Raw genomic sequence first — 15,694 nt, 5'->3', positions numbered from 1 at the left:
CCTGCAACACTTAACGGCCCAAAAAGAAGTTACATAAGCAAAAAATGTAAAAACAACAAGCAACAATGCTATATTGGGTGAGTATTTACAAGAACAGCAGGTACATTTAGGTAGTTTACAGTGTGTAACAATAGCAGATCTAAACACTGAGACAATGACAAGATTAAGGCGTTGATTAAAGACCTTGGCCAATAATAAAATGACTTCATATCATTATGAATACATTGAACGTAGATGACCAGTGACCAGTTCTCACTCGTTAAAGCGAACTGAAACAATAATTGACAAACCAATAGTGGAATTCACATCCGATCCAACTTCCCCTGAATCAGCGTCAGGATCAAATGTGAGAACTATTAACACTGACTCACCAAGTTGAACCTAAAACTGTAGAACGGACCATAAAGAACATATCCGAGGTCATATTATCCTTTTTTTAAATATCTAAAACATGTACGGCTTTTCTTTCTTTAAAGGAGAGGAGGAACTATTTCTACCAAAAAAAAAAATACTTATGTTTGTGTAAAGATGACCAAAGAATAAGGCACCAGTAAAGAGCTCTCTGTGCATTTGGTTAATACTGTAATGTGCGTTTCCTGGAGTAAAAGTCTTGGGACTAGAACTGGTAATATATAATAATCACATTGCACAATTTCACCAAAGCAGCTCTGATAGTTGATGGCTATCTGCAGATTTAACAACTAATTACTATTTTGATTTGTAGTCCAATTTTCTTTATGAAATAATATTAAAGGGCTTTCCAAAACTGTTTCACAAACTGTGTTAAAGTGGAAGAAAAGTGCTCTGAAAGATACACAGATGCATTAAAGGTGCTCTAAGTGATGTCATGCGTTTTTTTAGGCTACAACGTTTTTTGTCACCTACAGCAAACATCTCCTCACTATCCACTAGCTGCCTGTCCCCTGAACACACTGTAAAAAACCCCCCCCAAAAAAACACGGTCTCTGTAGACAGCCCAGGCTCCACAAACGGCAACAAAAACAAACTGCACCAACCTGCACCACGAAACATAAACAGTGTTCCAGCGTTACAGCCGATAACCGACAAGAAGGATTTTGGGGGTGGGGATTGGGGGGGGTTAGTGCGAGGAAGCACGGGAGGGAGGGAGAGGGGACGGGATGAGGAGGAGGGAGGGGCGAGCTAGCCTCCGTTTTGTTTGAAAATACTTCCAACGTCAACAAGAAGTAACGTCACCCAACATCGCTTAGAGCACCTTTAACTAAGAGGTAATACTGGTTCAGTTCCTCAACTATTAAAGCTGAATCATTGTCTATTCTAGTCCCAGTCCCAGTGGGTTAATAGGTTAATAACTGATCCGACAAATGAGTCACCGTTTTACACTGATTTAAAGTTACCACTACGGCAACACCCCAATGTAGCCACCAGAGGGCACACACATCATGCAGAGCTCATCATCCGATGGCCTTTGTCTTATTTCTTTGAATCCAAATAATCTGAAAATCATGTACAGACTAGACTTCTCCCCAAAACCGAGCCAAATGACTGCGAGGCGAATTGCAGTTGGAGGATTTTTGAGATACAGTAAAATTGGTTTTAACAAACACCCTGTGAGAGCCGGAGCTGATTAATGTTGGAAGTGGACAGACGATGCGCTCTGCAGCTGCTGATTTTACAAGCTGGATCCAAACATGGATCCGATGCTCCTTCATACACCTGTCAGGTCGCTGTGAGGTCCAACACAGCTACTCGCTGCTGTGACAAACAGCATTACATGGCCTCTACAGGATTTGTGCACCATTGTACAACAGTCAGTGTAGCTTCACGTAGAAAGCTTATTCTTAACATTGTTCAGATACTTGGAAGTCAGATTTGTTTCTTATCTGTATGCAAATGTCTACAGTTAGTGTCACAAAGTTATGTAACATCTGATATTTGTATATTATTTGATGAAAGCATTACAGCTAACTTAAACAGCTCTGATACAGTGCAATTCTGCTCCTCCATTTGTTCTGACAAAGACCTTCACAAAGGACAATGATGCTGTTATGTAGCTACATGATCTCATCACAAATGCAGGCCCTTCTTCGATGTCGGCTCTGTATATGGGGCTGATCATTTAGAAAACCTGTGTGCTGGCTGGTTCTCCCCCTCTGATTGGACCCTGGTACTTGGCTAACTGTCTCTACAGCTCTAGATTCCTAAATATTTCCAGCAAGTTATTTATGTACATGGCTAACAGGGATTGCTAAGTATTTGGTCCCAGACACAAGTCAAAAGAGTCTCTCATAGTGTAGACTGTATCACACTTCATATGAACGAATAATTCCAGCTGAGCACCTTCACAAGTTGGCAATTTGAAAAGGAATAAGCATGAAGTTCAGAGCCTCTAGCTTTGGTCACCATCTCATTCACCATGTTTCTTTTACAGCAATAGACAGACGTAGAATGAAAAGATTTGTTCAAAGAAAAAAAAGCGGTAAAAAGCAAAAACGGCAAGAGGATGCTCAAAATGAAAATGTCTTGATTAGCTAAAGTGCAGGTTTCAGATGTGTTATACTGTATGGTACAGATTGTCAAGTGAGCCGTGAGGTCCATAGAGTTTTGTGGAGGCGCTATTAGGAAAACGTAACGGGATAAAGTCGACAGGGCCCTCAAATGACAACCTGTTCTCCACTGGCAGAACACCACCTCCACCAATAACCACATAAGAAAAGAGGCTGTGATTTGAGATTGAAACAGCGTCTCAGTGTTCGTCAGTCAGTGATGTCTGCTCTCAGAGTCCCCGATCGCCCAGCTTGAGGCCATGAACGTGTCCGGGGGCGCCTGGGAGGGCACAGAGCTCCGTCGAATCACAGCTGAAGAGACTAATTGTTTCACCGCAGGGCTGCATTCGCTGTCCTACCCTGCTTGGAGTGATGGATGAGAGGAGGCTACAAGGGGTTGGTCAAGAAGGAGGGGGAGGACGCAGGCTCTTACACTTCATCTCGTCCAAGTCCTTCCAGTACTTGTAATTCTCCGACAGGTGTTCCATGAGACCAGGCAGGCAGGCGAAGGCTGGGGGGGGAGAAACACAGAAAAGTTCAGCTGCTCGAAGTAAAACAGACATGGACACATATTTGGACATCCAGATCAGGTCAATTGCAGCAACAAAAAACTCTATTTAAAGATTCTCATGTAAGGCTTTTGTACAAAAAAAAAAAAAGAATCCAGGAATAAACAAATATGGTGAAATGTCAACTGACATGACACACCTGCTATCAGACACTTCCTGTTATCATTCCACATAAGCGATTAGGATATGTGTGTGTGTGTGTGTGTGTGTGTGTGTGTGTGTGTGCGTGTGCGTGCGTGCGTGCGTGCGTGCGTGCGTAGTTCATGTACAGTGGCTAATGTTATGTACGCTCTGCAATGTTGCTCCCACATTCAAGGACTCATGGGGTGAAAAGGTCTCTCTGGCTTTCTCTCCGTGTTGTTTACATCCTCTTTTCTGGTTTGTTGATGACCCAAGCTGCATCTCTGGAACTTACAGTGAACCTGCGGTGACCTGACAGTGACCCTAGCTGCTGCATGTGTGTTTTTTTGTTTAAGAGAAATCCATCTTGAGTGCTCTTTCCTCCCTGCACCGAGTGATCGTGAACCCCCATGCCTTCTACTATTTTCCCAACTCCCTTGACGCCCTCACAGCTTCTCTCTGTCCCACTGGCATTTGGAATCTTTCCATGACATCAGAGCTGCGTTGACAGTAAACAAGTTCCCTCTTGGGGAGACTCAACTAAAAGGGAAATTCAGTGGGAATGGGGAGCTATAAGCATCATGCTATCTCCTCCTTCTCATCCCTTTTCTGTGATTGCCTATCCTGCAATCTGCCAGGAAAAATTAAGAAATCATTGGAGGCAGTAATAGAGGGCAGGGGTGAGGATCTGAATGTAAGAGGTTGTGTTTTGTCTGACTTTTTAGTTTCATTCATTCCATTTGAATTGCTAAACAAATCAGAAATGTAGTCAATGATATATGAGGTCTTGATCCAAGCTAGTTCTGTTTCTGCTTAAGTTGTAACTGAAAAAGAAATCCAATTAAAGGAAACAAAGTCTTAGGGTCAGCTGCGTCTGTGTCTTTGACAGCAATGTGAACAAACAAACATTTGCTGAGGAAGAGTGAGGTGTGGCTAAAAGTTCCCAAAAAAAGTTAGTGGTTAAGATTAGTTCTTTTGTTGTCAAACCAATTTTAGTAGTCATAGTATAAAAAGTCATAGTATAGTATGTCATAACAAGTCATAAAAAAGACACAGTATAGTATGTTGAAAAAAGTCCTAAAAAGTTATAGTATAGTATGTCATAAAAAAGACACAGTATAGTTTGTTGAAAAAAATCATAATATAGCATTTTGAAAAAAGTAAAAAAGATCATGTCGAAAAATGAGAAAAAAAGTCATAGTATAGTATGTCGTAAAAAATTAAATAAAAGTCATTATATAGTATGTCACAAAAAAAGTCCTAAAAAGTCATAGTATAGTATGTCAAAAAAAAGTCCTAAAAAGTCATAGTATAGTATGTTGAAAAAAGTCATAGTATAATATGTAGAAAAGTTATAGTATAGTATATCGAAGAAATTCAAAAAAGCCATACCGGTAGTATAGTATGTTGAAAAAAGTATAAAAAAAAAAAAGTCCTAAAAAGTCATAGTATAGTATGTCATAAAAAGTCATAAAAAGACACAGTATAGTATGTTGAAAAAAGTCCTAAAAAGTCATAGTATAGAATGTTGAAAAAGTCCTAAAAAGTCATAGTATAATATGTCGAATAAAGTCATATTATAGCATGTCCAAAAAAGTAAAAAAAAAAGTCATGGTATAGTATGTCGAAAAAAGTAAAAAATGTCATAGTATAGTATGTCGAAAAAACAGTCATAAAAAAAGTCATAGTATAGAATGTTGAAAAAGTCCTAAAAAGTCATAGTATAATATGTCGAATAAAGTCATAGTATAGCATGTCCAAAAAAAGTCAAAAAAAAGTCATGGTATAGTATGTCGAAAAAAGTAAAAAATGTCATAGTATAGTATGTCGAAAAACAGTCATAAAAAGTCATAGTATAGTACGTCAAAGAAAGTCAAAAAAGTCATAGTATAGTATGTCAAAGAAAGTCATAGTATAGCATGTTGAAAAAAGTTGAGAAAAGTCATTATTATAGCAAAAAACGTTGATAAAAAAGTCGTAGTATAGTATGTCGAAAAAATTCATAGTATAGTATGTCGAAAAAAGTAAAAAAAAAGTCATAGTATAGCATGTCGAAAAAAGTCAAAACAGTAATAGTATAGTACGTCGAAAAAAGTAAAAAAAAGTCATAGTATAGTATGTCAAAGAAAGTCATAGTATAGCATGTTGAAAAAAATTTGAAAAAAGTAACAGTATAGCATATCGAATAAAGTCAGTCTAGCATGTCCAAAAAAGTCCAAAAAATTCATAGTATAGCATGTCCATAAAAAGTCATAGTATAGCATGTCGAAAAAAGTTAAAAGAATCATAGTATAGTATGTCGAAAGAAGTCATAGTATAGCATGTCCAAAAAAGTAAAAAATGTCATAGTATAGTATGTCGAAAAACAGTCATAAAAAGTCATAGTATAGTACATCAAAGAAAGTCAAAAAAGTCATAGTATAGTATGTCAAAGAAAGTCATAGTATAGCATGTTGAAAAAAGTCTAAAAAAAAGTCATAGAATAGTATGTCGAAAAAAAGTGAGAAAAGTCATTATTATAGCAAAAAACGTTGATAAAAAAGTTGTAAACGAAAAAAGTAAAAAAAAAAGTCATAGTATAGTATGTCAAAAAAAGTCATAGTATAGCATGTTGAAAAAAGTAAAAAAAAATCACAGTATAGTATATCAAAAAAAGTCATAGTATAGTATGTTGAAAAAAGTTACTACATGTAGAAAAGTTATAGTATAGTATATCGAAGAAATTCAAAAAAGTCATACCGGTAGTATAGTATGTCGAAAAAAGTATAAAAAAAAAAGTCATAGTATAGAATGTTGAAAAAGTCCTAAAAAGTCATAGTATAATATGTCGAATAAAGTCATATTATAGTATGTCGAAAAAAATCAGGAAAAAAGTCATAGTATAGTATGTCGAATGAAGTCATAGTATAGCATGTCCAAAAAAGTCAAAAAAAAGTCATGGTATAGTATGTCGAAAAACAGTCATAAAAAGTCATAGTATAGTATGTCGAAAAAAAGTCAGTATAGTATGTCGAAAAAAAGTCATAAAAAAGACCGTACGGTATGTCAAGAAAGTCATAGTATAGTATGTTGAAAAAAGCGAGAAAAAAGTCATAGCATGTCGAAAAAGTCATAAAAAGTCATAGTATAGTACGTCAAAGAAAGTCAAAAAAGTCATAGTCAGACTTCTGTCTTTTCTTCATTAAAATGTAGAAAATGTAAAGACATCCAAGCTTTAATGTCATGTAAACACTGTAGCGGTGGGTTAACAGAGTAAGAATCAGACTTTTTGAGGGGGACGTAGATTGATAAAAGAAATCATAGTATAGTATGACGAATAAAGTCATAGTATAGTATGTCGAATAAAGTCATAGTATAGTATGTCAAAAAAGGAGAAGAAAAAAAAAGAAAATATTGTTCTTACCATCCCAGGCGTCAAACATATCAGTGATGAAGTAATCCATGAAGGACATCTGAGACTTGGGCACGCTGCAGGTGTTCCTGTCAAACACCGGCATCACCACTGGCAGCCCTTGTTTCTTCTCCTCATCCGTCTGCAGGGCAAACACACACAGATCACAACGAAGCACTCAAACACTCAAGCGAAATCTGGAGCTTTGAATGTGAGTGGCCATAATTGAGAAATTATGCAAAGTGAGACAATTAAAATGGATCAAAAGAAACAAATGCTTTGCCTCTCTTTACAGATACAGTATTGTTCTCAGCTTTCAAATGCATTCTTCTAATTAATTGAGCTGCATTATTGTTGTCCCCACACCTGTGCAAAGTACTCCTCAGAGATTCGTCCAGCCCACTCGATGCAGAGCTCGAGCGGTCTGCAGGGGTTTGCCACATCTGCACACTTGATCAACATCCTCTTTATAAGCAGACGGTTCTCTGGAGAGTTCCTGATGTTGGCCTGGCCCTCACAGTCGTTGTTTACGCTCTAAAATTAAAGACACTAAATACATAAGCATCTGAATATACATAGAAATAACACGTTTACTTATACACACATTTACAGAGACACATTTTTTTTAAATTTACTTGAACGTTTCTTGAAAAAAACAAAGTAATTTGGCACAATTATAGGTAAAAAAAAGTGTTTAATTCATACATTTTCCAATTAAATAAAGTTGCTATGCTAGTGTAACCCACAGTCTTTAGACAGTGCGTAGTAGGTCAAATGTGAATTTTGTCGCCAGGCTAGCTTTAAATAAACATATATGAAAAGTACAGTTTCAAATGTGAAATTAATAATGAATGAATATTTACTTTAAATGAATTTTAAGAAAATTCCTGTGGAAATCAACGACAACTGTGAACTAAAACATAGTTCTCATATCTTTGTCTCCATTCTCCCTGTAATAAGTAATTAGCAGAGTACTTTCCAGAAATCTTTGAAGAAATTATTAGCAAATAACAGACCTGTAAAAATAAAGCATCTTTTCTGGTCTTTCTGACACGTTTAAGTTTAAAATGTTAAAAAGCACACTTACACTTGAGCTGGTCTCTTCTATGGCCGCCATCGGCTTGTTGATGCTGTTGACAAACTTGCTGACGTGCTCAAAGTGTCTGGTCATCTCTGTGGCGAGCACCATGTCAATGATTGCCTGTCGCAGTGTTCGGAACTGATTCCTGTCAGCAGTGGAGGGGACAACGTTAAGATCTGGATACGTCTGATGCTAATACACCAATAACACCATAACGTCACACACTATTCTAATCCATAATAACTCCACAAACACAAAGCATGCCATCAGGCTGCCAATACAAACCACCACAAGCTGCCTCTACCGACCTGTCTATGTTCTTGAAGATGTTGCTCTTGCTGTCTCGGATGGTGAGCTGGAAGGCAAGGGCCGCGTGGTGGCTCTCCAGCACGGCTGTGTCGTTGTAGAGGATGGCCAGTTCGCTGCCGGCGTTACACAAGAAGGAGTTGGTCCTGCCCGGGTGGTCCACATCGTGCACCGTGGCCGCTATCAGCGCTGCCACCTCATCCAGCTGGTCCAGACTGCTCTGAACAAAACAGCAGAGACACGGAGGGATGTCAGTAAAACATGAGTGGACGCCTTTCATACTCTGACATTAAGAAATTATAGCTGGATTTTGGGCTTTGGTTTGGATGACAGTGTCAATAAAGTAGGCTCAATACAGAATCCCTGTAGAGGATATTACAGCTTAGACATTTTGCAGCTGCACATTTAAATAAACAGCCAGAGCTACAACTTTACCATCCTGGCTGACATTCAAACGTACTGCATTTGGTTTTATCTGACAGTTGGAACATATCGTGGCCTTTAGTGACATCGGGAAGACGCCTCTTTTGTACTGTATTTCCTATGCTTTGGTATGATTCTGTGATCAGTTACAATGGCTAAGAAAATGTAGACATCAATGTATATGCCTCTAATATTTCATATGTATATACAAATGCATTCTGTATGTTTTTCAAATCACTTTATCTGTTTTCCAAACAAGCACAAGTCCAGCTACCAAAAGTGGAATTTGCAGAAGTCCAAGCACAGTTACTGTTGTTCATGTCGATGCTTTGTTAGTGTGATTCTTGTGTTATAGAAGCAATGTTTTGCATGTGTTTTATTGGCTAAAAGCTACGTGGTTGTATGTCAATTTCATTTATACAGCCCAAAATCACAAATCACAACTTTGCCTTTGAGGGCTTTATCATTTGTACAGCACACGGCTTTCTTTGCACATTTTTACCTTATCCTCAATTGGGATAAGGTAAAAATGTGCAAAGAAAGCCCTTTAACTGGGGGGGAAAGGGAAGAAATCACATTAGGAGAAACAGGTGGGATCCATCTCATATATAACTGTGGTTACAAGTCTCAAAGTCCTCATCATAAGAGATCTCTTTACCTTGATTTAAACAATGGAAGCTATGACATGCATTATATGTTTAACATCATTAGTAGAATGAATACTAGGAAGGCATGCCTTGTAAGACATTACACTTATAGTATAGCAATATATCAGCTACTAAAATACTGCAGGTTAGTCATTCCAAATGTCTGTTTTTCTTCTAACCTTGACGCTCTCTTTGCGGAGGAAGTAGGCTGTGGCATGCAGCACGTCTGCGGCATGCGTGGAGTTGTGGTAGGAGTTGGAGGAGTGGTAGCTGGCCTCCATGAGCTGCAGCCAGGAGCGCAGCGTGGCCTCCGAGCAGTTCAGGAACTCGCACACGCCGAAACTCGTGAAGATCTTTAGCCCGAGGAAAGTCAGCGGTCTGCAGAGGATCCCACAAAAGACTTTACTCAGTACTTCTCTCTGCTTTATTATGGTATCTTTGTTATCCCTTCTTCCTGCATCCTCATCTACTTTAAAATATCTTTTTCGCACATGTATATTTCAATTATGAATTGAATATCTTCATCCTTATACCTAGAATACAATGGATCATTAATTGATATTTAATTTGCGGTAATTCCGAAATATGAGAAAAGCTGTGGGTTGAAGAGTTAGATGAGAAGATCGATACCCCTCAGTGGTATTGATCTTCTCATCTAACTCTCAGCAAGAAAGTCTATAAACGCATTTCCTCAAATTTTGATCCATTCCTTTAATGTTCATACTTGTATTTTATTAAGTAAAGATCACGATGAAACTGTTTTTCCTTCACTATTCACAGGAGACAGATACGGTGGCCGACAGGGGCAAACGCCCTGCAACTTAAGAAAACACACGCAAATAGACAAAACAGCTAAATAAATGAGCTGCAAATATGAAATGATGCAAAAAGAAAAGCACACAAACCCAGAAAACAAATGCAACAAAAAAAACGCAGCATCCACATTACACAACGGAAGTTCTCCAGACCTCTAGAGGGAGCAGCTAGTGGAACAGCTTGGTTTTCGACCCCATGGGGAGGGAGAGAGAGGGAGAGAGAGAGAGAGAGAGAGAGAGAGAGAGAGAGAGCGACACTGCATAGACTGTAAATATTAAGTCTATGAGATTTCTCGTTTGGTGAGTGTGTCTCGGCTCAGGTCACAGGTACTCAATCAGCAGAGACGTCTGTAAACTCGTGGTAATAAAACATTTAAAACTGCATCAGCGTTTAACGTTGACGTTTGTTTAAGCCATATTACATGAGAGGGTTTAATTTCGAGGTCCGAAAGGCGCATTACTGAAGTATAGGCTTCCTCAAGTGTAATATTGTGATTGTACAACAACGGTTACCAACAAAATAAGTGATCAATCTGTATTCATATTGTGGAGCAATTTGCTCTTGAAATACAAAAAACAGACAGGATTTCTAGTCCCTCCCTGTTTAGTAAACCAGCCAATTTACCGTGGGATTTATCAAACTGAATAAGTCCCGCTTGCACATATAAACACAAAACTGCTTTGCTATCTCCAACGTGTTGTAAGTAAGACATCTGCTGAAAAAGTTATTGTATTCATTAGCATGACTGCCGTACTGTTTAGTTCACAAACATCCAACACACCAAAGTACAAAGACATAGGGACCAGACACAAGCTTTTATTTTGAAAAGCCGAAGCTCGGGGACGGCACCAGCCGGGAGGGCATGAGACGGGAGCATAGACTGTATATTATTAATATATTATGTTATTAATAATAATATGAATTTAATATACAGTCTATGGAGGCTGCAGCCATACCCGACTCTAATAAAAAGGCGAAAACCAAGCTGTTCCACTAGCTGCTTCCTCTAGAGGTCTGGAGAACTTCCGTTGTGTAATCTGGATGCAGCGTTTTTTTGTTGCATTTGTTTTCGGGGTTTGTGTGCTTTTCTTTTTGCATCGTTTTTTATCGTTTAATCGTTTATCTATTTGGTTGTGTTGTGTGTATTTGCAGCGCATTTGCTGAATGCTGCTCATGTGTTGTCAAATTAATGAAGATATCTATTTGCATGTGTTTTCTTAAGTTGCAGGGCGTTTGCCCCTGCCGTCCACCGTAGACAGAGGAGATTTATGCAAATGTCTTAATGGTAGGAAGATATCAATTGCCAATTTTGAGAATGCAAAACATTCAATTCAATGCTATTTATAGTATCAAATCATAACAAGAGATAAATCTCAAGACACTTTACAGATAGAGTAGGTCTAGGCCACACTATAATTTACAAAGACCCAACAATTCCAACAGTTCCCCCAAGAGCAAGCATTTAGTGCAACAGTGGCGAGGAAAAACTTTTAGGCAGAAAAATCAGACAGACCCAGGATCTTGGTGGGCAGTTGTCTTAACGGTACAGGTTGGGGGTGGAAATTCTAATCACAATAAAGATAATGGAACTATGACTAGAAGTAGTAGTTGTAGTAGTTCATGACGTAGCAGGACACTGCAGGTAGTAGCAGGGTGTGTAATGTCACATTAAATGTAAGTCCAAGTAAGTCCTGGAGTGATAACTCAATGAAATGATTACCATGCAACAAGCAATATATTGCCTTTTCTGAGCCAAAGAAATGGGCAGTCTTTCTCCACATTTTCAGTTTCTTCGTACCTCTTGTGTGTAGCCGCCTCCAGCTCCAGGATGTTGAAGTCCCAGCACTCCTCATCATTCAGCATCTCTGCGATGGGTGGAGGGACGTCATTCAGTGTGACCGGGATGGCCAGCTGGCTCTGGCTCATATCTAGCAGATAGGCACATAAGTGTGCACACACATACACAGTTTAGGGTGATTTGACCATAAAAGGGGCAAACCGAGAGGGAGCTCTGTGTGGGTTTGAAGGATAAATAACAAACGGCTGTGCCAATCTTGGCTCTCTGATATCTATACACATGTGCAAACATACTGGCTGAGTGTTTCACTTTGTAAACCTGGCCCCTTGAGACGGTGGTAGAAAGATGGTGTGTGATAAGATTGTTTAAAGAACTGTAGGAGAGCCGAAGTAGCTGCAGCTCTGAGATAAGATTACTGTGAAAGAGAAGACAATTTCTTGGAAAATAAACTCTTGATTTAGATCTTCTCTCAGTTACTGTAAGTGCACTTGTGACTTTAATCATTATAATGGGGTTACGTAATAAACTCAGATGGAAGAATTCACACTCTAAAAGAACATTCATCTGGTCGGTAACCACTATATGAATAATATTTATTCATGAGATTCACTCAAGTGATGAGGAGGGCCACAGGCTAAAACGTCTGTACCCCTTTTCTTAAATGATTTAAATGAACTAAACACTGATTGGCTTCTCTTAGTCATCTTCACAGCGTGAACCTGTGAAGTAAGGTAAGTCATTGTCAGAGCACTGCCAAAAGCTTTTCTTACAGAGACATAGATGATTTTATATATGTGCGTTAAATAATCTGGAGTTGGGAGTTGATTAACTTCGCTTAGTTTAACATAAAGACCAAAGTCACTGGTCGGCCAGAAATAGTTACATTGGGTATCTCCCTGTAAACCACAATTTAGCATTTTTCTTACATTTCTGTTTGTGTACCGAATAAACCCACAATGTTTAATTAATGTGTTAATTAACGCCAGAGGTGTTGGTAGGTGTTTCTTTTTTTATAACTTTGGACACAGCCAGGCTAGCTGTTTCCTCATGCTTTCAGTCTTTATGCTAAACTAGATATTACGAGTACTACTTGGAAAACCATGTTTATGATTGACTTATTGTGTGTGTTATGAGAGCATATCAGTTGTACATTGAGTCAAACGTTCTGTGGGTGTGCAGGGCCTTTATAGGTAACTATATTGTATTACTACTATCATTATTATTTTATTGATCACTAATATAATGGGATATTTCATTGGTCCTTTCAAACTTACTTTTGCAGAAGACATATTCATTCCCAGAGAGTCTCCGCAGCCCATCCTGGAGGAAAACAAAAAAACAAAAATAAGAAATGGTTTAAGTATTGTAGAAGAACATTGAATGCATGTGTTAATGGTAGCGAAGGAACATGCCACCCAGTGCAACAGTGTGGCACATTGATGCATTTTTTAACTATAATGATGCTCTATGGCACAGAGGAAGAAGATAGATCAGGCTTTGAGATTGTTTGTTTTGGTCTTTTTCATAGGCTTTATAGACAACAAAAAAGTATAATTTGGTATTTGCTGGTTTCTGCAGCCGACTGATGGATCAGAAAATTCCAAGAAAGACGAACATCTGTGTGCAGTGACTCAACACATAGTTGTTCTTATTCAACAAATTCATATATAAATAAATAAATAAATAAACTGTCTGTTGGCACTCCAAAAATAAAGATTTGATTAGGAAGCCAAATATTCCTTGGTTCAACAAGAATGCATGTTCGATTTCATACGCATGAGGTAAGAACATTTTTACAATGTGATTTTAAAAAAAGACTATTTCGTGGCCGATTAGCTCCGTTGGTAGAGCGGGCTCACATGTGCAGAGGTTTAATCCTCGACGCAGAAGGTTCAAGGTTTGAATCCGACCTGTGATGGTTTTCCTGCATGTCTTCCCTCTCTCTCCCCTTTCATATCTCAGCTTTCCTCTCTAATAAAAGCAGAAATGCCCTCCCCAAAAAAAATACTATTTTCCATGTTTCTCCTTATAAAGAGTTTCCAGCATGTGTACTGGAAAGCATATCACTGAGTATCTACAGTACACGGCCTCTTACATTCATGAGCCCCCCGACCAGGTCGTTGGTGTGGGGGTCATCTTCTTTGGAGGCGAGCTGAGGGGAGTAAAGCTCGGTGGTTCTCAGGATCTCCAACACCCGATCCAGAGCCTCGGCCACCACTACCGGACTGCTCTCCTGGGCTGCGTTGATGATGTTTATTACCTTGGGAAGAGGAAAAAGAAACAGTCTCTATTTCTGCTCCAAAACAGACACTGCATTCAAAACACGTGAGAGCCCTCTGCAAGACATGCTATATATAAAACAGCCTTTCATTGTGCATGTGTCCGTGAGATGTGCATGTGATGCTGGAGAAATCTTGTGCCGGGCAAAACGGCTATAAAAAGCTGCTTCTCAAACAAACAAGAGCATCACAGGACCTGCAGTAGGACGGGGAGTGGGGCACTGTGGGATGTACTGTATATCATAAAAAACTGTGATCAAGCATACAACTTGATCTGCGTTTGTTACTGCTCACAGTATCTGCTCCCCTAGACCTTTGCATCAGGACAGCCGGGTCAGGGAGAAATCAAGAGAAAAAACAAAAACAATTCTGTGATGATCAAATATACACAGTACCAAAAATGCCCTGATGTCACTAGTGGAGTAGAACAATGAATACACAGACATAGTGCTCTTTTACAACATTATTGCCGTCAAAAATCCTATGAACGTTGGCGTCCTAGAATGCACAGAAACAATGATAATGTTTCTTTTACTGAATATTGTTTTATTTCATTCTTAAGAAATACAGTACCTCTGTTAAACAAAGTTAAATATTTAGCTTCATCCAAAACAGTTATTGTTTTAGTTATTAGTTTACTTTTATTTTATTAATCATATGCACTGGGCGGGGGAACGGGTCAGCTCAGCATTAAGAGCACTAGTCATATAAGATAAAATAAGATAAAAGGACAATAAGATGTAAGATAAAATGGGATGACATACATACAACTAAAACACAGCACTGTATACATACGAAAATGAGGATAGTGTGTAAAAGTAAGTGAAGTGGTAACTTTAAATACCAAATAAAAGCGGCCTATTAGCAGCCATTTGAGGCAAACCGTCCATTGCGGGCTCAGTCAAACAACATACAGACAGTAAAGGGCAGCTCTAATGGCCACTGATTGGCTATGCGGTGTTGGAATAACTTACTGACATGCAGTGGTGGAGGAAGTACTGAATCTCAGTATTTAAGTAAAAGTACAAATAACCAGAGATATATTTACTTTAGTAAAAGTAGAAGTACAACAATGAAAACCCTACTTAAGTAAAAGTAAAAAGTACCTGATTTTAAATGTACTTTAAGCATCAAAAGTAAAAGTACTTGCATAACGATTTATTCTCTTAATGTCTATATTCTAATAATAAAAAAAAAGTTAGTTTTATGTTAATGTAATTGTGCTTACCACCTGTGGCCCAGTTTACATTCTGACTTACAATTCTGGTTATCTATCACGGTGATCTGCATGAAGCTCGACTTTGCATTATTTCCCACGGTACAGTGAATGCTGCACACATTTATTTAGCAAGAACACAGGGGCTTGGACAACAAGTACGTGGCTTCACAGCTGAGGAGGACCGGAAGTGTTTTTAAGATAAATATACGGGTTGTATATTAACCCTATGTGAACGGATGCTTCACATATGACCAAGCAGAGTATCGAGAGCAGCAGCAGCAATAACAAGAGCAGCGGTAGTACTGGGAGTGGTACGCGCCTGGCCAAGAAATGCTATTGAAGGGCGGGTCTTGGCGTGGCCATAGTGGGATTCGTAATATCGCGAAAAACTGATCAGAAAATGTAACGAAATTGTAACGGAACGTTGTAGAAACGTAGTGGAGTAGAAAGTATAGATAATTGCTGCAAAATGTAACGAAGTAAAAGTCAAAAGTATGCACTATTGACTGTACTTAAGTAA

At 38.6% G+C, this 15,694-nt stretch overlaps 1 protein-coding gene across 1 annotated transcript in view; it reads right to left on the bottom strand.

The window, feature by feature from the left end:
• Position 1: 1 nt before the first annotated feature.
• pde8b (phosphodiesterase 8B) overlaps positions 2-15,694 on the bottom strand; it is a 56,620-nt gene continuing 40,927 nt past the window's right edge. The window contains exons 14-22 of the mRNA XM_078271131.1: positions 13,772-13,936; positions 12,951-12,996; positions 11,677-11,806; positions 9,242-9,440; positions 7,995-8,212; positions 7,693-7,831; positions 6,972-7,139; positions 6,618-6,747; positions 2-3,036 (exon numbers count right to left, since the gene is read on the bottom strand). Of these exons, the coding sequence (XP_078127257.1) occupies positions 2,927-3,036; positions 6,618-6,747; positions 6,972-7,139; positions 7,693-7,831; positions 7,995-8,212; positions 9,242-9,440; positions 11,677-11,806; positions 12,951-12,996; positions 13,772-13,936 (1,305 nt within the window). The 3' untranslated portion in view covers positions 2-2,926. The remainder of the gene's footprint in view (positions 3,037-6,617; positions 6,748-6,971; positions 7,140-7,692; positions 7,832-7,994; positions 8,213-9,241; positions 9,441-11,676; positions 11,807-12,950; positions 12,997-13,771; positions 13,937-15,694) is intronic.

The sequence above is a fragment of the Sander vitreus genome, chromosome 16 (assembly GCF_031162955.1).
Source record: "Sander vitreus isolate 19-12246 chromosome 16, sanVit1, whole genome shotgun sequence".
NCBI classification, from domain to species: Eukaryota; Metazoa; Chordata; class Actinopteri; order Perciformes; family Percidae; genus Sander; species Sander vitreus.
The sequence above is the reverse complement of the archived record's forward strand: the minus strand, read 5'-3'. Positions and strand labels throughout refer to the sequence as shown.